The sequence below is a fragment of the Prionailurus bengalensis genome, chromosome B4 (assembly GCF_016509475.1).
Source record: "Prionailurus bengalensis isolate Pbe53 chromosome B4, Fcat_Pben_1.1_paternal_pri, whole genome shotgun sequence".
NCBI lineage: Eukaryota > Metazoa > Chordata > Mammalia > Carnivora > Felidae > Prionailurus > Prionailurus bengalensis.
This window is the reverse complement of record NC_057358.1, coordinates 127,179,527-127,205,871: the sequence shown is the minus strand read 5'-3', so window position 1 is coordinate 127,205,871 and position 26,345 is coordinate 127,179,527. Positions and strand designations below refer to the sequence as shown.

Below are 26,345 nucleotides of genomic sequence, written 5' to 3'. Positions count from 1 at the left end.
AACCTTCCCTTCCTTGTGTGAATCATCAGTTTCTCCTTCCCTCTGCTTAGTTTGAGAAGTTTGGGAATCACTTCCTCTGCTACTAACTGTGTAGGACCTGTGCACACTGTCTCGCTTAATCTTTCCAATGACCCTTTTTTAAATATTTTAGAGAAAGAAATGTGGGTGGAGCGGTAGAGAGAGAAGGAGAGACAATCCCAAGCAGAATCCATGCTCAGTACTGAGCCCGACATGGGGCTCGAACTCACGAACTGTGAGATCATGACCTGAGCCGAAAGAAAGACTTGGATGCTTAACGCTTAACTGACTGAGCCAGCCAGGTGCCCTGAAACCAATTTTTCAAAAGAGAAGAACAAAAACTAGATGGAGTGACTCATCCAATATCTTGGTTCCAGTCAGGGGCTGTACTGGCTTGGTTATGTGAAAGTTTCCAGACTTGCATCGGAGCCTGAAGCCTGGCAGTGGTGAGCATCTCCCTGACTTGAACCCTCACGCCAAGAAGCCCAGGAAACGGTCTTGGAAAGGGTGTCTGGTATGGCTGGTCGGAAAGGGAGTCAGAAGTGGTGGGAAGCGGATACTTCCGTGCCTGTCCACCTGGGACGCAAGCTAGTGACTGGCAAGGCGAGGGGAGGAGGGAGCGAGCACTGAATTTGAAGAAGACAGGGAACCCAGGGCCGGTGCAATAAAAGTTTTTCTCAAACTGCTGTCTGGGACGCTGACCCGATTATCCATCCTGCTAGCGCACGCTGCCTGAGGTTAGTGAAACACTGCTCAGCCACGGAGCCTTGGTAACACAACCCTGGATGAGACCACGCCCGGCTGGAGTAACACTTTTTGCCTCGGGCTTCACAGGAACAAACAACGTAAGCAGGAGAAACAGAATCCCAGAACTACAGACTCTCAGGGGCGGAGATCTTAGAAGCCCTTCCTCTAACTGGACCCTGAGGTATGCCTACGCTGTCTTCCAGCTTCTGCCTCCTATGATGGGCGCTCCCACCTTGTTCCCCCATTTTGGGTGCATGGGTGACATTTAAATACAGTACAGAGAAAACGAATTACACGTGTGCGCATTGGGGGCAGAAGCCAAGTCGAGGCCCTTGTGTTTATTCAAGCGGCTGCTCGACCACCCTCCTTCCAGTTCCTCATTGTAATGGAAGCAGAAGGAGCTTTGCGGCTGGCTCCTGTCTCCCCCCAAGATGCTAAGGGCCTCAGATGCGACAGGCTTCACTGAAGACCAAATGACAACGCTGCCCATCGACAAGCAAAAGACAAACGTGGCAGCATACGCTTTATCTTTGCAAAAGGAATAAATCAAACGGTGTACTCACCCTGAGGCTACACAGGATGCACAAAAATAAATCGACCTTCTGTTCTCCCGGCCTCAGAGTTCTGGCCCCTGGCACACGGATGCTTTGGTTGTTTCTTAAAGAAGAAACGGAACTTGGCTGCTAAGCAGGGCTGGGCATTCTGGGGAGGGGCTCGTGAGGTCAGTTGTCTACCGGGCCTCACTGGCCCAGGTCTCCCCGCCCCAGCTTCCCGTAGTCCTTGTGGACGATCCAGGGGGATTCACCTCCACCCAGACCTGAGCTGGGCCCAGGCCGGGCGAGGAGCCAGAGTGGATCAGGTGAGGGCTTGGTTTGACCTCAGTGATGACAATACCCAAGGGGAGAGCCGCTTGCCCTGCTGTGACCCCCACCCCAGAATGCCGCCACCATCCACAAGCATCAGGTCATGCTGGCCCTTGATGGGAGCCAAACCATGTGGGCAGAACTCGTTTTTCTCCATCTTTCCACCCCCACAAAGCTTCATCGTGGCACACAAATGGCAGCCAGAACTCCACTCTCTGCAGGCGAATTAGCTCTCTGCATTAGGCAAAGTGGTGACACCTGTCAAGTCCTCCAAGGGTGGCACCCAGAGGTATATGCAGACCCAGGGGACTCGAGCCTGCACAGCCAACCCCTGGTTGACAGAGTGGACAGGTGGCGGCCCCTACCTTTTACCTTGTATCTCCGTTTTCCTCGACTTTTTCTGCACGGCCACCTTCTCCAATCTTTTAACTGAACGAAGTTCTCAGGCTCCCCCTGTTGGGTAAAGAGCTCACTCGTACCATACACACGATGCACGGCTTGGGAAAATCATTTAATGACAGAGAAAGCACACCAAACTAGAACAGAAGCCTGTCAGGACTGGCCGCTGTACAAATCGAAGCCCAGAGGCCCCAAACTAGCACTAGACATTCACAGGGGGAAGTCAGTCGTGGTGAAGGGAACATCACGCAGCATTTCTGAGGACACAGAGGAGGCAGGAGGCAGCAGAGACTCACGCACGTGCTGTGTGTATCTGTAACTTGGACTCCTCTGCAGGCAGTTTTTTTCCTTTCTTTTTTTCTCCCTTCTTCATTTGATTGTAGGGCCTGCGGTGGTTTGCAAATGACCAAGTTGAAGAGAGGCCTCATGTATCCAAATCACGTGAGAGCCGATGTTGGAGGCAGATGTGGCCCAGGAGCTGCTCCAGGGATCACACCCATGTAACCTGGCCTCAGTCCTGTGAACAGTGGCTCAGGGAGCATGACAGCAGCTCTTTTAGAATCTGGGGTCTGTGCACAACTTCCCAAAGGCATGCTAGGAAATAGGGTTACCAAAGAAACTTTGCCAACCCCAAAGGGCAAAAGTCATTCTTGTTTCTATCTAGGTTTCCAAGGAAAGGACAAGAGAAAAAGGCAGCAACTGAAAAACTATTTGGAATATTGTGGCACTTCACCAATCTCTTTTGCTTATAATATATGGCAGAGAAAACGGAACCCTGTCGATAGGAACTTTCATCAGAGATAACCCTATACTGTACATTCTCAGAATACAGAAAGAATCCTTCCTATCATACATATTTCATCTTTAAAAATAATCTAACATAGTCATATTCTCTGGCTAGTAGCAAACTATTAACATCTTTTGAGAGTACAGAGAAAACTTTGGGATTCATAGTAAATTCTTGGACGTGCGTGCCCCTCCCGCCCCTGATCAGCATCATCTATGAACACATTTCTGCTAAAGCATCCCAGAATCATTGTTAAAGGAAAGGAATATGTTACAGTTTCACCGAATGGATTTTTAGCAAGAAGTGATGAAACGTTTTTACCTTGGCAAAAATGAAGCACAAACATAATGTTTCACTGGCTCGGGCCCATGCAGATGCATGTTTGTTACGTGGGGCTGTTTTACTGTCACCCCGAAATCACAATTAGCATGCAAGTTGTTTTCAGCTATTGAGTTAGAGATAATTATTGGCAGTGCACCTCTTTTGTGTAACCATGATCACTAAGGCAAGATTATTATTTCACTTTGTATAGAATATCAGCAGTATCTTGTCAGATGCATGTTTATATGGTATAGACCTGCGACTTACTGTTTTTTTTTTTTTTAAAAAACCAAAACTCAAAACACAGATCCCTAAACACGATTCAATTGAAAATGAACTGTTGCGCTTTTAGAAATAGATTTTTAAACTACAAGGCTGCCCTGTTTTTGTTTTTTTTTTTATGAACATTTTAAAAAGTTCCCACCCCTAAAAATTTGCCAAATTATTTCTTCATTATTGGTAACAGTCTCACCAATTTGCTACCACGGTTGACTCTCGCTGAGCTGTAGCTACTAAGGTCCTTGATGTGAGCACAACACTCTCTGGGGTCGGAACAGTTCAGTTCTCCAACTGTCCACCTGCAACCCGAATGACCTTTACTCCTCAATTCATCCATTTAACAGTGGTCCCGGCAACGGGCGTTCAAGTGCCCCAGGGGTGCTTTCGGATGGGGTTGGCTTGGCTGTCCCATGTTGACCTTCAAACCCTGGACCCCACTGCAGATCTGATCTGCAGACCAGTGGAATGTCCTTTGTTTCTCAATAGGAACACACAGGAGCTGGAATTGCTTATTCAAGAAAAGCTCAGGCAGGAGAGGCAGCTCCTTGGCCTAGCCAAAAACAGATGCCAGGTGAACTTTGTATGTGTTTGTGTGAAGCCAGTGCAGCAGCAGAACTGGAAAGTCCCCAGGGGACTGTTCCCTGCGCTGGATGTTTCATACAACAGAACCTTTGGAGGATGACAAGTGGATTGACTGAATCCTGATGGCCAACGTCCTCTGTAAGTCCTGGAGCACATCCTGGCCCGTCCCTTCACCATTTTTGTCATAGAGGAGCTGCTTGAACGCTTCGTTTTCGATGAGGACCATCATGTTTTTGAGAAAGTAGCCTTCGCAATACGCGGAAAGCTCTGTGACTCCAAGAAACTGTGGAGGGCAAGAGGAAGCAGGAGACAGTTATGTTTCTGAAATGCACCTGGCTGCCTGCACAGCTAATAATGGTGAGCACCTATTAAGGCAGATTGACTATAAAAATGGCCCCGATTCTCTAGCCTTTGATATATTCACCCTCATGGGACAAGACTTGGCAACTTCTCTCATGAGAGGGTTGGAGTCCATTTCTTCACTGCTTGGCCTTGTGACTTGCTCAGGCCAACAGAACACGGCAGAAGCCACAGTTGCTGATTCTGAGCTACCTTCAAGTGGCCACGTCTGTGCTTCTGCACTCTTGCTCAGAAACCTGCCTCTGTCACGGGAGCAAAAGCCCTGATGAGCCTGCTTGGAGGGTTAGCGGCTCCATGAAACTGAGAAGAGAGAGTGACAGGGTCCAGCCACGGTCAACAAAGCCAAGCACAGCTGACCATACAGCTGACGTCAGAAGCAAGGCCCATGGAGACCAGAAGAAACTTCCAGCTGTCCCGTCGACTCATGTGCCGAAGAAGGGTTTACTGTTTTATCCCCTGGGTTCTACGGTTCTTTGTTGTGGCTGTAGACAACTGGGACATGAATGGAGTTGCAGACACAGCTCTATGCTCTTGGAGTGTTATTAACCTGTTTGACTGTCACAGCAACCCTGAGTAGGCACTGACTACCAATTCTCTGTATTTAGAGCAGTGGTTCTCAACCAGGGGTGATTTTTGCCCAGAGGATGTTTGGAAAAGTGTGGAGAGGATCTGATTGTCACGACTGGGTGGTGGCGGTGATGTGTGTACTATTGGCATCTAATGGGTGGAAGCCAGGGATGCTAACATGCCACGATGCACAGGACAGACTCTGCAGCAGAGAATCCTGTGGCTCAAGCTGGCAGTGCTGAGGCTGAGACACTGATCTAGAGATGGGGTTTCTCACAGACTGAGCCGATAAGGAAGGGATTACGTTGACCTAGCTCACCTTTATAAGCCCAAGCAGAGGGCTTGACAGATGGTAGACACTTGGTAAGTTGTTTGTTCAATGTATGAGTGAGCAGTTAACTCTCGGAGTAATGAACTAACAGTGAACATTTACTGGGGGCTTACAATGTGCCAGGCACCTTAGTAGGCACTTCAAGTACATCATCTCCTTTAATCTTCAACTTCCCTGAAGGAAGGCAGATTACCACCTCCAATTTACAGATGAGGGAACAGACAAGAGTGTAGGTTACAAAAAGCCACACAGCGTGTCAAGGGCAGAACCAGGAACTGAATCCTTAAGGCTGTGTGCTTAACCATTAAGACACTGCCCCCATTCTGATACCATTAATTAGAGGCCAGGTATTCAGCCTCATGTGTGCGTGGTGGAGGAACTCACGTTAGAAGCACAGAAGTAAATGCGGATATGTGGGCTGGCTGTCTTCAGATCTTTTCTAGTTTCCAAAGTCCCTCTATGGCAATGAACTGGAAGCTCAGAAGTTCTGAAGTGCTCCTTGAGATAACATCCCACTGCTTTCTTTAAATGTTGATTTATTTAAATTATCCAAATGCTGAATCATCCTTCTGAACTATCCTGTCCTTTAAACAAGAGATGTGGAACACCTGGGTGGCTCTGTCGGTAAGCTCTTGACTTCAGCTGAAGCTGAAAACACTTTTCTGTGCTTCAGTCACAGACTGAAGTGACTTCAGGTCATGATCTCATGGTTTGTAGGTTTGAGCCCCGCTGAAAGTGCAGAGCCAGGCTGCTTGAGATTCTTTTTCCCTCTCTCTCTTCCCCTTCCACGCGCTCTCTCAAAATAAATAAATAAACATTAAAAAAATAAACCAGAGGGGCACCTGGGTGGCTCAGTCGGTTAAGCGTCCGACTTCAGCTCAGGTCACGATCTCGCGGTCTGTGAGTTCGAGCCCCGCATCGGGCTCTGTGCTGACCGCTCAGAGCCTGGAGCCTGTTTCCGATTCTGTGTCTCCCTCTCTCTCTGACCCTCCCCCGTTCATGGTCTGTCTCAAAAATAAATAAACGTTAAAAAAAAATTAAAAAAAAAACCCAGAGATGCACTTAATTGTTAGATGGGAAATGATAATGAGGCAGTGCTAACAGGACTATCTATGGTGGAATGAGCTGGAACACCTGGGTTTGAGTTGGGGCTCACCCACCTCCCTCAATATGTGACCAGGGCTGGGCCACTTGGCCTCCAGCTTTAGGTGCATCATTTTCAAAATAAGAATTATGACACCTGCATCCCAGACCATGATTCTGCCGTTTGTCACAATTAGGAGAGGTAGGTTAGGAATGTAGTTAAGGGAGGGGCTTCTGGCTTCTGGGATCCTGCCCTGCCCCCCTCCCCGCCCCAGATTTACCACTAAGCTATTGGCTGTTGGGCAATTTATACAATCTCTCTTTGCCTCCAAACTCCTATCCATAAAATGGGGTTGATGATAATACCTACTCAACAGTCTGTTGTTGCGATTAAAATGAGATAATGCATGGAGTGACAGAACAATGGTCAATTGGAGTCAGCACTCACTCAATATTAGTTGTCATTATAAATGTAAACTATTTATCGCTCTCCTTCTCACCAACTGGTATCCAGTGACCCTCATGCACAGAGTAGGTGGCCAGGCTGGGAAAAAGGGAACTGACTGTGTCTATGGAACCTAGCCCAGCTAACGGACCAAGGTTGTGGCCATGAACTCACTGACACCATTCATTGAGCCAATGGCAACTGTATGTATAAAAACCACGTGCAACCTTGGGTACGTCATATCACTTTTCTGTGCTTCAGTTTCCCCAGCCACAGAATGAATGGCGTGACTCAGAAGGTACGATGCTCTTCAGTGCATTTAGGAAGCAGGTAATTATGCGGTCTCTGAGAAACTTAGAAGACGTGGTGAGGTTTATCAGGCAAGAGGGCTTGTTACCACCCAGGGTTCCCATAGCTGCACAGTACCCTGGAGTTGGGAGAGATCTTAGGATTGCTTTCATTCTTTCAACATGAACCCTGACATTAGAGTCACAGAGTACAAGCCCTCATTGTACAGGTGGGGAAACTGAGGCTCAGAATCGCCTATCTTTGATTCTGTGGACACAGAGAGCACCCCCCTTGACCACACCTGGCCACTTGCTTTGTATATAAATGTCACTCATCACAAGTTAGTGTAAGTGGAGAACAACAAGTACAATAAATACTTACATTTATATTTGGTGATATTTATTCAGTGGTGACTATACACCAGACCCTTGCCTACCTCCACACAAATAATGACTGACAGAACTGGGGTGGGAACTCTCATCTCCTATGCCAACGATTGACAAACTACAGGCCTGTGGGCAAAATCTGGCCCACTACCTGTTTTTGTGAATAAAGTTTTATTAGAACAAAACCACACCCATCTTTTATGCATCATGTATGGCTGCTTTTGCATTACTATGGCAACCATATGGCCTGTGTGAAAATATTACCTGACCCTCCACAGAAAACGTTTGCTGGCCCCTGTCCTAGACTGTAATTTTTGCAAGAGTAGAGCTCATGTCTTACTAATTTTTTATTATATTCTGATGAATACAGTTCCTGGTAAATAGTGGGTGCTCAATAAACACTAATGAATGAATCCCTAGTTTTGCAAACCTGTGTTCTTTCTAGCACAGTGCATGGTTGGGCTTACTGAATTAGCTTAGATTCAATTTGATGAACCAGCCTCTTCTTTTTCTCAGGTTGAAAGGGCCATCAGAAGCTTCAAGGCCCCCTTTTTACGACTGAATAATTTGGGACAGATTTACCAGGAAAAAAAAAAAAAAGATGGTTAAGCCATGCATTTATGGGATGGACTTCTCATCTGTATAAAATTCCACAGCTGTCTCAAACAGTTAGATGTAGTATAGAGGTAATGTTGCCAAGGTCTTGTTGACATTTGGGACATTGTTATTAGCATGTAAACTCCTGTGTTTCCTGGGGTTCTGAACCAAGAGTTGGTTTTTCTTTTCCGTTTTTACTAAACTCGCCTCGATGTGCAGTACAATCTGCCAGGAATAGAATCCACATGCATGTGCTCGTTAGTGGTGTTGCAGTATCTGTAACACAGGGGCAAGAGCATACAGAACGGGGAAAGGGCAGGGGCTGGCTGGCTTTGCCTTGTCTTCTATGCAAATGTCACGAAAGGCAGACTTTTGCATTGGAAACACACCAGGATGTGGCCTGGGAGACCGAGGCAGAGTCTCGTGTCTGTAAAAGGCAGAGCTCTGGCTGCAAAGGTACATAAACAGAAGGGGCAGTTCCCTGCCATAGGTATTCAAAGCCCATAGCACTAATGTATTCCCAACCTGGGCTCCTCTTGCATCAGGCTGCATTATTAAATACAATAGCTGCGGAAGCTGTCTGCTGAGGAGCCTGAAGTGGTTAAAATGGATTGCTGACAACATGACAGGCCATGGCAAAGCCACTTGTGGATGCTGGGTTCACAGGACAATTGGAGTGTCTGTGGCCAGGAGAGGGGGAAGGACCACAAGATTCATAATCAGGCTCTCTTCTTGGGTAGAGAGCAGTCTCTGGATGCTTTTCTGCAGAGTACTCAGTTTAAAGATTAAAAAAAAAATGTGCTGTGTCCTGAGAGACCAGATTTTGGTAAAACCCTCATTTAACCAAAGCACCGTGTGTGTGTGTGTGTGTGTGTGTGTGTGTGTGTGTAGTAAGTAGTGTGTAGATTTTGATTTACTGATGACCAATGAGAAGATCTCTTCTGTGTATCAATGATTATTGCAAATATTTCAACCATTTATTAGGCCAGAGAGCAAGGTTAAGAGCCTGTGCTTTGGAGTAAAACAAATCTAGGTTTTCCCATCTGGGTATATACCCCAAACCCCAAGGAACTAAAAGCAGAGACTTGAACAGATATTTGTCCCGTGTTCACAGCAACATTATTCACAGTAGCCAAAGGGTAGAAACCACCTTAAGTGTCCACTGATGGATGACTGGATAGACACGATGTGGTCTCTCCAGACAATGAGATATCATTCAGTCTTAAAAAGAAATGAAATTCCAACACATGCTACAGCATGGATGAACCCTGAGGGCACTGTGCTACCTGAAATAAGCCAGTCACAAAGGGCAAATACTGTACAATTCCATTTATATAAGGTCCCTAGAGTAGTCAAGTTCATAGAGACAGAAAGTTAGGTGGTGGTTCCCAGGGCCTGAGGGGAAGGGAAATGGTTCCCAAAGTTTCAGTTTGGGAAGATAGAAAGTTCTGGAGATAGATGGTGATGATGATTTTACAACAATGTGAATGGGCTTATGCTGCTGAATGGTGCGCTTAGAAATGGTTAAAATGGTAAATTTCATGTTATGTGCATTTTACCACACACACACACACACACACACACACACACACACACACACATAAATCTCCATAGTAGCTGTGTGACCTTAAGCAAGTTCCTTCCCCTCTCTGTGCCTCAGTTTTCTTATTATGATATGAGACTAATGATAGCATTTACTTAAAAAGGTTGTAGTGAGCATTAAAAAAGAAGGTGTAATACACAAAAATAAATTCAAAATGGATGAAAGACCTAAATGTGAGGCAGGAAACCATCAAAATCCTAGAGGAGAAAACAGGCAACAACCTCTTTAACCTCGGCCGCAGCAACTTCTTACTCAACACATCTCTGGAGGCAAGGGAAATAAAAGCAAAAATGAACTACTGGGACCTCATCAAAATAAAACGCTTCTGCACATCAAGGGAAACAATCAACAAAACTAAAAGGCAACCGAAAGAATGGGAGAAGATATTTGCAAACAACTTATCAGATAAAGGGTTAGTATCCAAAATCTATAAAGAACTTACCAAACTCAACACCCAAAAAACAAATAATCCAGTGAAGAAATGGGCAGAAGATATGAATAGACACTTTTCCAAAGAAGACATCCAGATGGCCAACAGACATGAAAAGATGCTCAACACTACTCATCATCAGGAAGATACAAATCAAAACCACACCGGTCAGAGTGGCTAAAATTAACTCAGGAAAGATGTTGCCAAGGATGTGGAGAAAGGGGAACCCTCTTGCACTGTTGATGGGAATGTAAACTGGTGCAACCACTCTGGAAAACAGTGTGGAGTTTCCTCAAAAAATTAAAAATAGATCTACCCTATGACCTAGCAATAGCACTACTAGGAATTTATCCAAAGGACACAGGAGTGCTGATTTGTAGTGGCACATGTACCCCAATGTTTATAGCAACGCTATCAACAATAGCCAAATTATGGAAGGAGCTCAAATGTCCATCAACTGATGAATGGATAAAGAAGATGTGGTATATATATAAAATGAAATATTACTCAGTGATGAAAAATAATGAAATCTTGCCATTTTCAACAAGGTGGATGGAACTGGAAGTTGTTATGCTAAGTGAAATAATTCAGTCAGAAAAAGACAGATGTCATAGGTTTTCACTCATATGTAGAATTTGAGAAACTTAACAGAAGACCATAGGGGAAGGGAAGGAGGCAAACCATAAAAGATTCTTAAATACAGAGAACAACAAACTGAGGGTTGATGGGGGTGGGGGATTGGGAGGGGCAGGGAAAATGGGTGAGGGGCATTGAGGAGGGTACTTGTTGGGATGAACACTGGGTGTTGTACGTAAGTGATGAATGACAGGAATCTACTCCTGAGGCCAAGACTACACTGTATTTTAGGTAACTTGACAATAAAGTATTTTTAAAAAAAGTAGGTGTGATATGGCTCTTAGCACAGGCGCCTGCACACTAAAAGGGCTCGTTGGATGTTGGCATAAGACAGAAAACAACATCTCAAATGCAACCTGAGTTTTCAGGATGGGCGATGAGAGTGTAATGCACGTCAGCTGTCACTCTACAAAGCAGCAGGTGTGGGAGATGTCTCTTGAGCTCCACTTACTCAAAAGAAGACTTTTTTGTTCTAAATTCCTGATCTCAACTCATTTCACTGTTTTTTCCTAGCAAATGCTAATCTGCCCATCCTGAGCACATGAAACAAAAATAAAATGGCACCTGGACAAATTATTTGACTTCTCTCGGTCCTGGTATCCCTACATGCGAAATGGATTGGATGAGAGGAGGTCAGTGGTTCCCAAAAATTGGAGTCATGACTGGCCTTAGGACTGAAGTCACAACAGTAGCCTAGGGAGCTTGTTAAAAATACAGATTCCTGGGTTCCACTGCAGAGACCATTGTGGGTGGGGGGCTAAACACATTCAGGACTCTCCCCAGGTGATTCTGATTAGTCCACCTGACCAGGAGAATTCCTTGGGGGTCTCCAGGGCTGGCAACCTGTTCCCAACCTTGGTCACACTGGAAATCACTTGGGAAGCTCTGGAAAACACCTTTCCCCGGGCTCTACCACCAGAGGTGAGTTTAATTGGTCTGTGATAGGTCCCAAGCATAGGGATTTTAAGTGAGTGCCCAGATGATTCTACTGCACAGCCAGCACCAGGAACAGAGTTCTAGAACAGTGATTCTCGCCCTTGAGCATGCATCAGAATCACCTGGACGGCTTGCGAAGCCATAGGCGGTGGGTCTCTCCCCCAGAGTTTTTGATTCAGAGTAGGTCTGGAATGGGGCCCTGGAATATACATTTCTAACACGTTCCCTAAAGATGCTGATGCTTCTGGACTGGAGAACACTCTTCGACAACCACTTGCTACTCAAGGTGTGGCTTAGACTAGCAGCAGAGGCTTCACCTGGGGGCTTGTTAGAAATGCAGAATGCAGGGCCCACCCTGGACCTGCTGAGTCGGGGTCTGCAATATGATTCGTGTTCACGTTAACATTTGAGAAGCACTGTCTCAGAACAACTTTGCTTTGGGAACTTCTGAGTTCCTGCTCTCGTTGTATTTGGGAGGGGTGACATAAAAGGAAAGGCATCTTTTCTAGAGCAGGAGGCTGATGGTGGGAGGAATGCAGGGGTGGCTCAGCCTGGAGCAAGCGGGCCAGCACCAGCTCTCTGCCTTGACTCCGTGTCTGTGAAGGAAAAGCCTGACCCATTTCAGTACACGGCGCATGCTCAGGGCAGCCAGAGTGGGACTGATTACCTTGGCGTGGTTGTAAATATCCACACAGTTGTCGGTATTGATGCTCTTTGCGCAGATAATCTCACAGTGTCGCTGCAAAGCCTCCAGCTGGAAAAATTTAGCAGCAGACAGAAGCTAAAAACCATAAAAAGAGCCCGTTAGTGGCTAGGAGGTGGAAATAAAGGGATGACAATCATGGGGAAAAATCCTTATCTTCCGCAGAAGTGTCCCAAGGTGAAAGGCTGGGAATATAGGCATTGGTAATGTCACTTTAAAGCCCAAAGGAAACACTAGCCACTAAGATAGAGTGATCGAACTCTGTTGCGGGGGAAGATGGCAGAGGAGAGGGGTTTGAAGTGAACCAGATTCACATCTATTCTAGCAGGGGGTCGAGCAAAAATGCCTGAAGTTGTTACGTCTAGAAATATGGGTGAACACCATTAGTCAGCAAGATGGATTTCGGTGCGGCTCACTCCCTCTGTTCATCCAGGTGTCCACACAAATGTCCCCTCAGAGAAGCCTCCCAGACCACCCCGCCTCAGGTCATCTCCCTTCATCACTGTCTGCCTTCCTTACCCTGTCTTAGTTTTCCTTAGAGCCCTTCTCTCCCCAGACATGATGTCATGCCTGTCGCCCTCAGTCCATGAGGGCAGAGATCTCTGTCCCTTTGCATTACTGCTGTAGCTTGGCCCTAAGTGTTCAGAGGGATTGCCTTTGGGGAATGGATGGGGGCACGGGGGATGAGGGAGCCTGGGTGAGCTGCTTTTTGTGACCAGCTCTTCTGTATTATTTACACGATTTACTAGTACGTTCATTATTTTGATTTTATTTTATTTTTATTTTTTAAAAATTTTTTTTCAACGTTTATTTATTTTTGGGACAGAGAGAGACAGAGCATGAACGGGCGAGGGGCAGAGAGAGAGGGAGACACAGAATCGGAAACAGGCTCCAGGCTCTGAGCCATCGGCCCAGAGCCCGACGCGGGGCTCGAACTCACGGACCGCGAGATCGTGACCTGGCTGAAGTCGGACGCTTAACCGACTGCGCCACCCAGGCGCCCCCATTTTGATTTTAAAATAAAAATAAATGTTACAGAAGAGCCTGCGTTCTCAGATGGCAGCTTGGTCCTGAGGTAGAGAAGTGTCAAAGGAGTGGTCCAGAGAGGCAAGAGAGTAACTGTGGGTGGGTGGGTGGGGATGACCATGGAAGGGTTCTCAGAGTATGATGGGAAGGTAAGCACCTTATTGAACACAGGGACTCTTACAATCTTAAAAATCCAATGAGATAGATAATTATTCCCATTTCCAGGGAAGGAAACTGAGGCTGAGAGAGGTTAACATGTCCAAGATCACACAGCTCAGAAGGGACAGAGCCTGGATTTAAACCAAGTTTGGTTCCGACTCCATGTTTTAACCCCTGTGTGGGGTCACCTTTTGAATGACTGATAGTGCTCTGACATCTCTAATCAGCCAGGCATCCTGGACTCCACAGACACCTGAATGGATCCTGGCTCCTTTGCTCAGGATTATCGGAGTAATCTTGGCTTCCCGTTCAAAGCTTCCAGTTTTGAATAGGAAAACCAACAAGGGGTCCAGGTTTAGGAAAGAGCAGGGACTCTTGGCTTTGGGCAGAAGGGAGCAGAAACAAGGCCCCTGGATTAGGGAGGGGAGACAGGCTTAACGGTGAGGTAGACAGCAGATGGGGGAGAGCCAAGGAGACTCAGGAAGGGGGGATGGTCATCCTCAACTGGCTGGAATGCTCCTGGCTTCTGTATCAACGGACGCACTGTGATTTGGGGAATGTTTTCCAATGACAGAAGTCACAAGGGTAGCTCCTGATGACGGTATCTGAGCCCTAGTTGTGCCTAGACTTAGTCTCCACCTCCACAGGCAACTTCCTTTACCTGCCCCCCCTTCCCCCCACCCCAAAGCCAATTAAAAGTGGATTTCACAGAGCTGCTATTGCAAGTGCACTGAGCACCCTGGCCTTCCGGAAGGGGCTCTGATCCAAACCCTGCACCCAAGTGAAAACCCAACACAGGTCCCCCCAGCCACCGCCAACACCTGCCAGTGACCTGAGTTTACAGAGGAGCCACCGACCCGATGACACAACAGTTTCCTTACCTCCATTATCTCGTTGTTTTTAATGAGAAGTGACTCTGGGCCACCGTAGTAGAGATACTGCATAACCAGCTGGAAGAAAGGACACAGCGAGCAAAGCATCAGTCAGTGTCAGCACACAGACACCGTCAGCTTACAGTCGGTCCCTCTAGGACACCTGTCCCCAGCGTGGCCATTCCCGCTTGATCACTGCCTTGTAGGAGAAGTTCCACTTAGGATGCTTCTCCCAGCTGGATGTTTTTCCTTATGGCATGCTGAAATTTGTCTCCTTGTGATTCTGCTGGGTTCCAAGTGCATGCCCGGTATCACATTAAACAATTCTGAACAATTCTCTGTTCTCCATCTACAGATGGCAGTCGCGGCTTGTCTTTCCACCTCCCATGCCATCAGGCTGCCCCCAAACAGGCAGTTTAAGGAACCTACCCTAGGGGTCGTTCCTCTGGAAGCATGGCCCAGTTTGACAGGATTCTTACTTAAGTCCCAGGGGATGACTCTGGGCTCCCATGGGACCACCTGCTCCTCATTACAGCTTGACAAGACCCAGGATGAAGCCATTAGGGGTCCACAGTTTCAATGTTTCACTGATGATGTGAACAGTCTGAGCAAGGCTGTTCTTTGTTCATGTATTAAGGAGGGCTGAATGGTGTGCAAAGTCCCAGAGCTTTGCAAATTGGTGTCCCTTTAGAATGAGGCCCCCAGATGTGTAGAACTGGCTGTCACTACCTCCCATGAAGCCATTAATTTTTTCTTTTAATATTTAAAAAAAATTTATTTTTTAAAAATATTTATTTTAGAGAGAAACAGAGCGCGAGCGGGGGAGGAACAGAGAGAGAGAGAGAGAGAGAGAGAGAGAGAGAGACAGAATCGGAAACAGGCTCCAGGTTGAGCTGTCAGCACAGAGCCTGATGTGGGGCTTGAACCCACGAACCATGAGATCATGACCTGAGCTGATGTCGGATGCTTAACCGACTGAGCCACCCAGGCGCCCCAAAGCTTTAATTTTAGGTGGTGAACATGCTCTTCTCCACCACTGTCTTCTGCCTTATGACACATGGACTATACCTGCCTCACCCCACGGCAGTTGTGCCGGAAACATCTGTAGACTGGTTACGTCCCATCTTTGGACACTTATAAAATGAGGCGCTGGGGCTGGGCTGTCCTCCACAGTCCCTTCAGGCTCCAGTGGTCTGTGACCAACATACGGCAGTGGTTAAGAGCAAGGACCCTGCACATGGGCTCCCTCAGCTTCTGAGCAGCCCTGCCGCTTAAGATCTGAGGGACCTGAATTGAGTTAGGTTCTCTGTGCCTCAGTTGCATCATCTGCAAAGTGGGGATAACATTACCTACCTCAAGGGGTTCTGAAGAGGGTTAAGTTATATGCAACAGGCCTAGCAGGGGCCTGGCACATGGCAAGAACTGAATAAATCTTAGTTCTTCAGTGTTCTCTGAGGTGGAAAAATCTTTCTCCAGTAGTGCTCTGCTGTGCACTGCCACGTTTTTATTCAGGCCATTCGAGGCCCTTTGTGACTGATCTCAATCTACCTTTTGCACGAGTGTTTAAAAGTCATCATTTAAAAAATATGTATGTTTACAGCTTTATTGAGGTCTATTTTACATAATGCAAACGCATCAACTTAAAGCATACAGTTCAGTGGTTTTTAGTATATTCACAATGGTGTGCAACCATCACCACTATCTAATTTTAGAACATGTCTAACACGCCCAGGAGAAACCCCGTACGCATTACCAACCAGTCTCATTTCCTCCTGGGCCTGTCCTGACAACCACGATGGATTCGCGCATTCCGGACATTTCCTATCAGTGGAATCACACAACACATGCTCTTTTGTGTCTGGCTGATGACACTTAGCGTAATGTTTTCAAGGTTCATTCTTGCTGTCACTTCTCTCTCCTACGTTCTTTATTGCTGAACAATGTATCACGTTTTGTGTATCCGTTCATCAGCTGAGGGACACTGGATGGGTTCCACTGCTTGGCTGTTATGAATACTGCTGCTATGAATCAATTTACTTTTTCAGATCTCCTCTGTCACTCGAGCCTTCTCTCATCCTAATCTGGACAACATCTGCCTTTTATACTCTGATCACTCCCACCCACTTGCCTCTAACAGAACCTACCACTTCTCTTTCAGTCCCGCACTTTTGCCCATGCTGTTCCCTCTGCTTGGATGCCCCTCCCTTCTCCTCCACCTGTTGAACTGGGCTCCCTCTTTTGCGATCTCAGTGGTCACATGTGTGGAGCCTTCTCAGATGTCCTAGCTGTAACCCCTGGCTGGGCACACATCATCCACAACTGCAGTGTTACTTCCCACGCGAGCTTGATGGGACCGTCTATGTCTTGTCCTTCTCTGCATTCTCGTGCCTGCACTCAGCAAGTGCACTTTAAACAGGAACACGAGCCCTCGCCTCACCTCCTCTTTCGTGTTTGAGTCTCTCACGGACTGACTTTTGGGCTTCTGTGCCCACCTGCCTCGTCACAGGGATGGTGGTGCATTGATGGTGGTGGCTGAGGCTTTGGGAAATGATAACACAGCATCGTTTACCCTCCCCTCCCTCATCCCGATGGGCCACAGGCATCTAACGTATCATGTCAGCGAATGGGGGGGATCCTGGCCTTATGTAAATCTACGGGTCCCCCCAGCGCCTCTCTTTTACAATGGCCAAACCGATAATGACAACAATACGAGCCATGACAATAACTACCCCAAATACAGGGCCTCTCCATTCACAAAGTGTGCCTCCATCATATTAGGTCATTCATTTGAGGTTGGGCTGTTGACTTAAAATGCTGCTACTTAGCAGATGCAGATCCTGGGGCTAATGGGATTTAAATTGGGCTGTCCCTTGCCGTCAGACTCTGCCAACACAAGCCTTTTCTGCAAAGGGGGCAAAACGAACCCTTATTAGGCCAAAGGGCCTGTTTATAGAGTTGTTTTCCTTGGCAGCTGTCAACCTGCATGGAGCTGGGATTTAAATGGCATCCACGGCCTCACGGAGGCCCCCACTTCCACGTGTAGCCTCAGCTGCGTCCTGCTCTTGCCCGTGTGTGATGTTAAACAGTCTTGTGGGGAGGAAACTCAAAGCAGTCTCATTTAACTAAAATTCTTCTGTCAGCATGGAAGTGGAGTGAACAGGCCCCTGGGAGCCTCCTTCTGGGTCGGATTCAGCCCTCCTTGGCCTATTTCAAGCCACAAATGAGGCTTTTCTTCTTTTATGGGGAAGGGACAGGCACACAGAGAAGTCCCCAGGGCCTGCTAAATCTTCCTAACTCATTACAGTAACTCCAGGCTAATGTGGCCAGGAAACCTTCCCCAGGCAAAAGCAATTACAGGCCTTGGATTCCTCTGGGGCCACGCTTTCCCACGTAGGTCTCTCGTTCAATGAATCCGCACAGCAAACATTTATTGAATGCCTACTACAAGGTTCTTATTACAGGAACCTCCCCAATTAGTTCCAGGCTTTATGGCAAAAGTGCCCCCTTCACGAGCACTCAGGAGAGGTGGGGAGGCATGCATTTTCCAGCACTTAGTTCATACTCAAACTCAAATGGGCCTACGATTCTTTCTTCAGGGCCGGGTGATTTTTTTTTTTTTTTTTTTGGCGGGGGGGAGGGGGGTGGGAGGGCCCAAGTCCTTGCAGTTGGGGGGCAACTAGGAGATCAGGTCTGGAAGTCAGTCAGGCCCGGGTCTGAACCTCAGCTTGGCTGTGATGAGTAGCCGGAGCTGGGGCCACTACCTTCCTCCCTCTGGGTCTGTGTCCTGGCTGTAGGTGGGAGAAGAGCTTCCCGGAGGGGCGGCTGGAAGGACTGAAGGAGATGATGTATGGCAGTGGTTCTCACAGTGGGGTCCCTGGACCAGCAGCATCAGCACCACCTGGGCTCTTGTAAGAAATATAAATTCTAGGACCCCACCCTAGGCCTACAGAATCTAGGACTCTGGGGATGGGGTCCAGGAATCTTCATTTCAACAAGTTTTGTGTTTTATCGAGCAACCCCCTTCCTCCCCTGCCCTGGAGATTCTGGTGCCTGTTAAAGCTTGAGATCCACTCTAGTGCAGAGCACTGTGTCTCCACCTTGACTGCATGCTGGGACAATGGCAGATGCTCCAAAATACTGACACCTGAGCCCCAGCCCCTGTTCTGATTGGTAGCCTGGGTGCTGGGAATTTTCAAAGCTCTCCAGGTGACTCCAATGTCCAGCAGAGGCTGAGAAGCACCAGCTTTGAGCCTGACACATAGCTGGTGCTCAAGAAATGGGCACTGTTATGGGGCATCTGGGTGGCTCAGTTGGTTAAGCGTCCGGCTCTTGGTTTTGGTTCAGGGCATGATCTCATGGCTTCGTGGGTTCGAGCCCTGGATTGGGCTCTGGACTGACAGTGTAGAACCTGCTTGGGATCCTCTCTCTCTCCCTTTCTCTCTGTCCCTTCCCGGCTCTCACTCTTTCTCTCCCTCTCTCAAAACAAATGAAAAAAAAAAAAAAAAAAAAAAAAAAAAGAAATGGGCACTGTTATTATCACTGTTCCCCCGTAGAAAGGGTATTCTAGAACCAAGCATCCAGGCTTTGGCACCAGGAAGACTGGGCTCCAATCCTGGCTGTCACTAAAGTAGCACTAAGACTTGGGGCACGTCATTTAAGTTTTCTGAGCCTCAGTTTATTCATCTCTAAAAATGGCAAGAAGTATCCAGATAACCATGTGCAAGCAGAGGTTAGTGTCTCATTCATAGCTGGAGCCCCACAGAAGTTTCTTCTCTGCCCTCCCAACTCTAATCCTAAAACAAAGCAGCAGTTTCATGGAAAATTTCAAACTCAGAAGTCACCACCATTCTAGAAAGGGCTGTGGCCACTTTGCTGTCAGTAGAAAATGTGGTGAGGAATTGGGGTGAGAGGCTGGGTCTGGGGGGGGCATGCCAACTCCCTGGTCCCACACTGGGGATCCAGATCCTCTCTGCCACCCCCCCCCCCCCAGTGGGATGGCTCTCCCAGACTGGCCTTGTCCCTGGAAACTGCTTTAATCCTTTCCCCAATGCTCAGTCCATAGTAACCTATCCTACAAGGTCTTGTGCTTAGTAGGGAGATGGCTTACCAGTTATGAGTTAGAAAAATAACAACCCACTTAAAAATTGCCAAGTTGAGGGGCTCCTGGGTGGCTCAGTCAGTTAGCCGTCTGACTTCAGCTCAGGTCATGATCTCGCGGTTTGTGAGTTCAAGCCCTGTGTCGGGCAGGCTTTGTGCTGACAGCTCAAAGCCTGGAGCCTGCTTCAGATTCTGTGTTTCCCTCTCTCTGTCCCCAACCTCTGCTCATGCTCTGCCTCTCTCTCTCTCAAAAATAAATAAACATCAAAAAAAAAATTTGTCAAGTTGTCCTACTTGCTAATCTCTTCAAGAACCCATGACATAGATTGAGGTGATATTAACTTGTTAAAAATGGAGAAAATGAGGCTCAAAGAAGAGTGTCTCACCCATAGTTACTTGGGAAGGATTCTTTCATTTGAACTTTTAACATAACCAAAGAAATATATCTCTAATGGTGGAGATGCAGGTACCTCAATAGGCTTTAGGGGCCAGTGTGAGGGCATGGTGGCTTCCTCTGAACATCCATGGCAGCCCTCTGGACAGCAGGATCTGAGGGGCCAGGGAAAAGCCACCATCTGGCCTGCTTTCTTCCCACTTGGCTCATACTGAGTGGTCCCAGTGTCTTCTCAGTCTCCAATATACCTTAAGACCCGGCTGAATAGACTGATAATCACTTTCCCTCAAACACACCCCATGATTTCCCACTTTTGTCCGTTTGCTTATGCTGTTCCCTGCCTCCCACTGCAGTTCCCCCTTTCCTATCCACCAGATGAGCAAACTGAGGCTTAGAAAGGTTGGTTCTTTGCCCATCGTCATGTGATAGACACCAATTTTAAATAGGAGAATGCAGCATTTTAGTCCTGGGCTGCAGCTCTTTCCTTCCAAGTGCAGATTGGAAACCTGAGCCGTGGCCCTGGTCATGGCCAGCCTTGTCTCCACCCCTCACCGCCTCACCTCATTATCTCTGAGTTGTCTCAACAACCCTCTTAGAGCATGAATCCCTGGCACACCTGCCTGAATCTTATCCACTCTTACTGCACTCCCCCCAAGGCCCTACTTCCTGAACTGAACCGCAGGAAACAACGTTCTGTTCAGAATTCCACAGATCCCACCCCCAGGTCACCCACGTCGGCTCCCTGACCCTGGCTTGTGGGAGGACAGCATGGAGGGAGTGCGGTCGTTAAAAGTCCACTGGCTCCTGATCACATTAGGCTCAACCGTGGTTTTGGGACTTCATCCTTGCTGTTCTCTGCCTAGAATCTTCTAACCCCCTTTTTAAGCCCCGAGCCTTCCTAGGGTTCCCCAGCTTCTCTTAAGCTTTCACTATTTCAGCTGACACCTCATAGGACACCTTCTCCAACTTCCCTGGTCCTAGTTGTCACAGCACATCGCCTCCCTGCCCCTACTGGTACCTCCCCACATTATATTGTAAGTGACTAATTACTCAGTTACCCGCTCTATCCTGTGACGCCCCAGGGGAGGAATGCCCTTTATCCTTGTGTCCCCAGGTCCCAGCAGGGGGCTAGGCAACCAGTAGGTGCTCAACTAATGCTGTAGGGATAAAAGGATGGTAAGCCGGAGGGGGTGTAAGGAGGGGCCCAGTGTGCAAGGAATTGAGGACTCTGCAGTGGCTAACCCACAGGTGGATGACCAGCACAATGCCCTAGGTCACAACTGGGGCTCACCTGAAAGATGGGGTACTTCACGTAACCGATCTCTATGCAGGTGCTGTCATTTGTTGGTTTGCTGGAGAGGAGTGCTTTGAACCTGAAAAAGAACACAAGAAAGGAGATAAAAAGACCCACACACACATCCACAGTTTGTGAGAAACACCACTCTAATGAGAGAAACATGTAGTATCTTGTATTCCCTGCCCCCCACTCTGAAATACATCATCAGTACATCCACAGATGTCATAATGCAATGCCACCCCAGTAAGATACCATAATCAAATCTGAAGTTACAACTTTATTTTTTTTTTAATTATTTTTTTTAGGGGGCGCCTGGGTAGCTCAGTCGATTAAGCTTCTGATTCGGCTCAGGTCATGATCTCACAGTTCGTGGGTTTGAGCCCTATGTCGGGCTCTGTGCTGACAGCTCAGAGCCTGGAGCCTATTCAGGATTGTGTCTCCCTCTCTCTGCCCCTCTCCTGCTCACGCTCTGTTTCTCTCAAACATAAATAAACATTAAAAATTTTTTTAATTATTATTTTTAAGTTTTTTTTTTTATTTATTTAGGTAATCTCTACACCCAACGTGGGGCTCAAACTCACAACGCTGAGATCAAGAGTCGCATGCTCTTCTGACTGAGCCAGCTAGGTGCCCTGAAGTTAAAACTTTAAAGTTAAAAATAGTAGTTTGAACTGTTATTTCTCAAACAGGTGACTGGAACAGAACAAATACCATTTAAAAGCCCATCTGTCTGTACCACAGGACTTATCACGAAGGCTGCTTCCTTCATGGGGTCCTCTGATACCCGTGATGCTCCCCACCTCCTGTGCACCTTTGCTCCTGGAGGGCAGGGACTCCGCCCTTCTGCTCTGCTGCATCTCCAGAGCCTGTGCCCTTCCAGATCTGCTGCATCGTAGGTATTTAATCAACAACCACTACTACCTATCGACCTCCCCATGGATGACCTGCTGATGGGCTTCAGATGTGCTTTCCTGCGATCAACAGAACTGTAAGCTCCTAGTGGGTACAGACCTAGTCAATGGAACACCCTGACACTCAAAACATTTAGGCATAAGCTGTGTTCTTTCCTTCAACTTATAGTTTTGAAATAATAAGATTCGCAGAACAATCATAAAGACAGTACAGAGCTCCTGGATGCCCTCCACCCAGCTTTCCCGGATGTTAACATCCTACACAGCCATGGTTGTCAAGACTAAGAAATCAACACTGGTATGATATCTATCCTGCTTTTCTACGGCATCATAACCGACAACCGTGTAAGGCATGGCGTATTCTTCTTGTTGTGGCAAAGCAGACATCTGGGGGTTTGCATGTGATTTTGGGGAGAGGCAGTGGAGAGTCCAGGATGCTTTTAGGAACCCAGGAAGTGTTGGTCACATATATTCATTAGCAAATGTCCTAGAAGTGGGTTCTGTTTCTGGGTACCCAGTGTCCTGATCACTTTGTTCATCCTCCCCCCGCCCCCTCCGTTCCCAGCATCCTGCCTTCCTCTGTGCCAGAGCTTTGCTGATCCCAGTTCAGGGCTCTGGATAATGCGGCTCTAAATGGCCAACTTAACTCCAATCGAAAGCAGAGAGAGCAGTAGCAGAGGAGGGAGTGATACCACTGTCAACTCCATAGTCAAGGAAAAGTCAGGTTCAAGACCTGTAAGTGTGGGATGGCTTACGCCAGAGTTCCTGGATATTTGGAGGACAGGCCATTCCAGGCCGCTGTGTACGATATTTCAGGTTGTACACTGCGTGAGGGCACTGGGCTGGGGCAGCTAAAATCCAATTCACGCTGTGCTCTGAAGCCCTGGGCCTGGTACACACTCTGTCTGCCCAGAGGACCGGTGCCCTTGCCTGAGTCACACAAAGGCGCTGCTGTTTATACTACTGGCTGCTCTGTGCTTAAAAAAAAAACAATCTCCAGAACTTGCTCTGTATCCATGGAACAACTCCCCCACCTTCCCCTGCCCCTGGCCCCAGGCAACCCATCCTACTTTCTGTCGCTATGAAGCTCACCACTCTTGGTTCTGCACATAAGTGGAATCATACAGTGTCTGTCTTTTTGTGACTGCCTTGTTTCTTTGCATCCCACGCCCAAGGTTTATCAGGTTGTAGCATCTGTCAGCTCTGCCTTCCTTTTAAAGGTTAAATAATATATGTATATACCACATTTTGTTTGTCCATTCCTCTCCTGGAGGGCACCTGGGATGCTTCTGAAACCTGTTGGCTGCTGTGAATAATGTTGCTGTGAACATGGTTGTACAAATGCACTTTGCTCTCGAATTCTTGATTTTGAAAAGATCATCTTCCAGTCCAGGGAAGATACCACCAAAATTGAATTTCAGAGACTAGTAACAGCAACAGCCACACTCATAATTCAGCTGCTTTCAAAACTGACCATACATACCTCGGAGAGGCGGTAAATAACAGCACTTTGTGAGCGTAAAATGGTCTTCCTTCTACCAGAAAGGTAACATCAGACATTTCTTTATTGTTAAGGAAATGAGGATCTAGAATAGGAAGGGGAAAAAGGGTAGCTTTAGTGGAGAGAAGGGTGAAGTTTACATTTTTCTTCTGGAAAGTGCCAAGAAGAGCCGACAGGGGAAATCATGGTCATAAAATACTCATTGGCGAGACAGAGGCCAAACAGGAGACAGAACCAGTCAAAAGAACACTCAAATCACTGAAATTCAGTTTTTTTCATAGGAAATCTCCATAGCTTATTTGTGATTAGAAGTAGCATTTCCCCAGAGGAGACTCAGCCACGGCCTGATGCAGATGATTTTCTGATGGGAAAGGCAAATGTATGCCCACCTCCCCTTTGCTCCTCCTACGTGGGCTCGGTGCCCTCCCTGCCTGATGGCAAAGGGGTCTAGAAACTCTGCCCCCTTACCACTGTATTCCAGGTGGTTCAAAATCCAAGCCCCTCTCTCCCAGAATCAGAGGCACGTGAGCCAGTCCCCTGCTCTCATCAACAGCGACAACAAAGGAGGTATATCACTACTCGCTGAGCACTTACGACGTGCCAGGCGCTGTGGAAGCTGGCACGTGCACATGCAAACTCATTCGGTCCAGCAGACAGGGACCATCGTCAGTTGTGCAGTTAGAAAACAAGCATACAGAAGTTTGAGCTAGTGACAGGTGCAGTAGCCAGGATCTGAACGTGGGCTTTGAACTTTGAATTCGGATTGGAGGGTCTGCATGATTAAGCACTAGGATCCCTAGCTCCACCCCTCTCACCCCCCAATTTGTCTGTCCTTTTAGCCACTGAGACCTAGAGTTCCTGAAGGTGCCAGTCTGTCCTCAGCTCAGTGCTTTTGCTTGTTGGGAATATCCACTAACATCCCTGCCCCTACCGGGTTCCGCCCCGCTCTGCTCCTGAGTCAGTCTGGACCCCTGCACGAGGGCAAGGTGGACCTAACCTCTGGTGGGGCTTCCTATTACATCACCCGCCCTGACCTGATGTGTGGGGCCCGGTGGGGGGGGACCTTTAGGAGTCTCTAAATGGGAGATTACCTCTCTGCGGCGTCTGCACCCAAGCTTCTGAGTCTGAGGATACACGATGAACTGCATTCTCAGCTCACGTGAAAAAGATTCTTCCTCGCCTGTGAACGGCACCACCATCTACTGGTTGCCCAAACCAAGGATTCGAAGGCAACAAGACACCTTCCTCTCCTGGGCTTATCCAGATCTAGTCTATCACAAACACTGTCACCTCTTCCTCCTAAGTGTTTCTCGATTGCTCCATTTCTCTCCATCCCCAATGCCCCTGCCCTTGCTAGGCCACAAGATCTCTTGTCTGGGGACCCGCAGGAGCCTCTGTTGGTCTCTGCCTCCAACCCGATGGTCCACCTCACCACAGTCATTCTTACTAAAGGCAGATCTGATCACGCCCCTCCTCTGCTGTAAACCTTTCCATAGCTCCCTAGCGCTCCCAGAATAGAGTCCAAACTTCTTAACAAGGCTCCTTGTGATTAGACTGCTGCCTTCTCTGGCCTCTCCCTAGTCACATCCCCCCGTCAACCCACAGTGTGCTCGAGCTACACGAATGCCACATACTCCCACCTCTGGTGCTTCACCTGGGACACTTCCAACTCCTTCCAAACCTGGTTCACCCCATGTGGGCTTCAAGATTCAGTGCAGACACCTTCTATCAAGAAGCCTTGCCTGACTCCCCCCACCCTCCTCAGACTGACCAAGCATCCCCTACCTGTGCTCTCATAGCCCTCTGGTGTAGCCTCATTTGCTACAGAGTATTCACTGTTACTTTGCCTCCCTGTGACTTTGCTTGGGAGATCAGGACCTTGTCTGTTCTTTTCACATCCTTGCTCTGTGTCTAGAACAGAAAGGTGGTAACGCATAGGAAGAGTGTGGGCTCTGAAGCCAGAAATCTCAGCTCTATGACCTTAGGCAAGTCATTTAGCCTCTCTGTGCCTCTGTTTCCCTTTCTGTATAATACCCATTATACATCTACATCATTTACAGTGAGCATTAAATGAGTTAATTTTTGCAAAGCACTTAGCAACATGGCTTACACACAGTACTCCTCAATAAACATGACTATCATAGTAGATGCTTAATTAATATTTTTTTGAATGAGTGAAGAATGCCTTGACTCTTGTTCCACAGTCTTGTTCTTAGATCCTGCCAAGGACAACAGGCTCCTTCTTAGCCTGGGGACTTGCTTGTTGATGGGCCCTTCCCCAGGGGTTAAACAGTTGTCCTCAAATAAAACTCCAGCTGCTTCTTTTGGCTGGGTTTAGGCTGTCCTAACCATTAAGAGTGGGGATCAACCCCCTGGATATCTGGGGGCCATGACCCCAACTGCTGGGCACACCCTGACAACTCTATCTTGGACCCCTGGCCGGCTCCATTTTGCCCAGACCCTGGACCCAGAATTTGTCTTCTAGGCCAACTCTCCTCTTCCAGCCCCTGAAGGTAGGATGGCCCCTCAGCCCCTGTGCTGCCCCAGATGGTGGTCCTCCATTCATACTTCTGTCTGTACGTATAGCTACTTCACCTCTTCCCATTAAAAAAAGTTTTAATTTAGAACATATCATAAAAGCATAAAACAGTCAAAATCACTTACAATCCCACTATCATGAAAATATTTTATGAAAAAAAAAAACCCCTCAAACTTCTAAACAATCCA

General features: G+C 47.6%; 1 protein-coding gene across 1 annotated transcript in view; it reads right to left on the bottom strand.

Moving 5' to 3' along the window:
- Positions 1-2,120: 2,120 nt before the first annotated feature.
- Positions 2,121-26,345, bottom strand: part of BTBD11 (BTB domain containing 11) — a 316,953-nt gene continuing 292,728 nt past the window's right edge. Inside the window, exons 13-17 of the mRNA XM_043562436.1 lie at positions 23,601-23,703; positions 21,201-21,282; positions 14,428-14,496; positions 12,326-12,439; positions 2,121-4,279 (exon numbers count right to left, since the gene is read on the bottom strand). Of these exons, the coding sequence (XP_043418371.1) occupies positions 4,070-4,279; positions 12,326-12,439; positions 14,428-14,496; positions 21,201-21,282; positions 23,601-23,703 (578 nt within the window). The 3' untranslated portion in view covers positions 2,121-4,069. The remainder of the gene's footprint in view (positions 4,280-12,325; positions 12,440-14,427; positions 14,497-21,200; positions 21,283-23,600; positions 23,704-26,345) is intronic.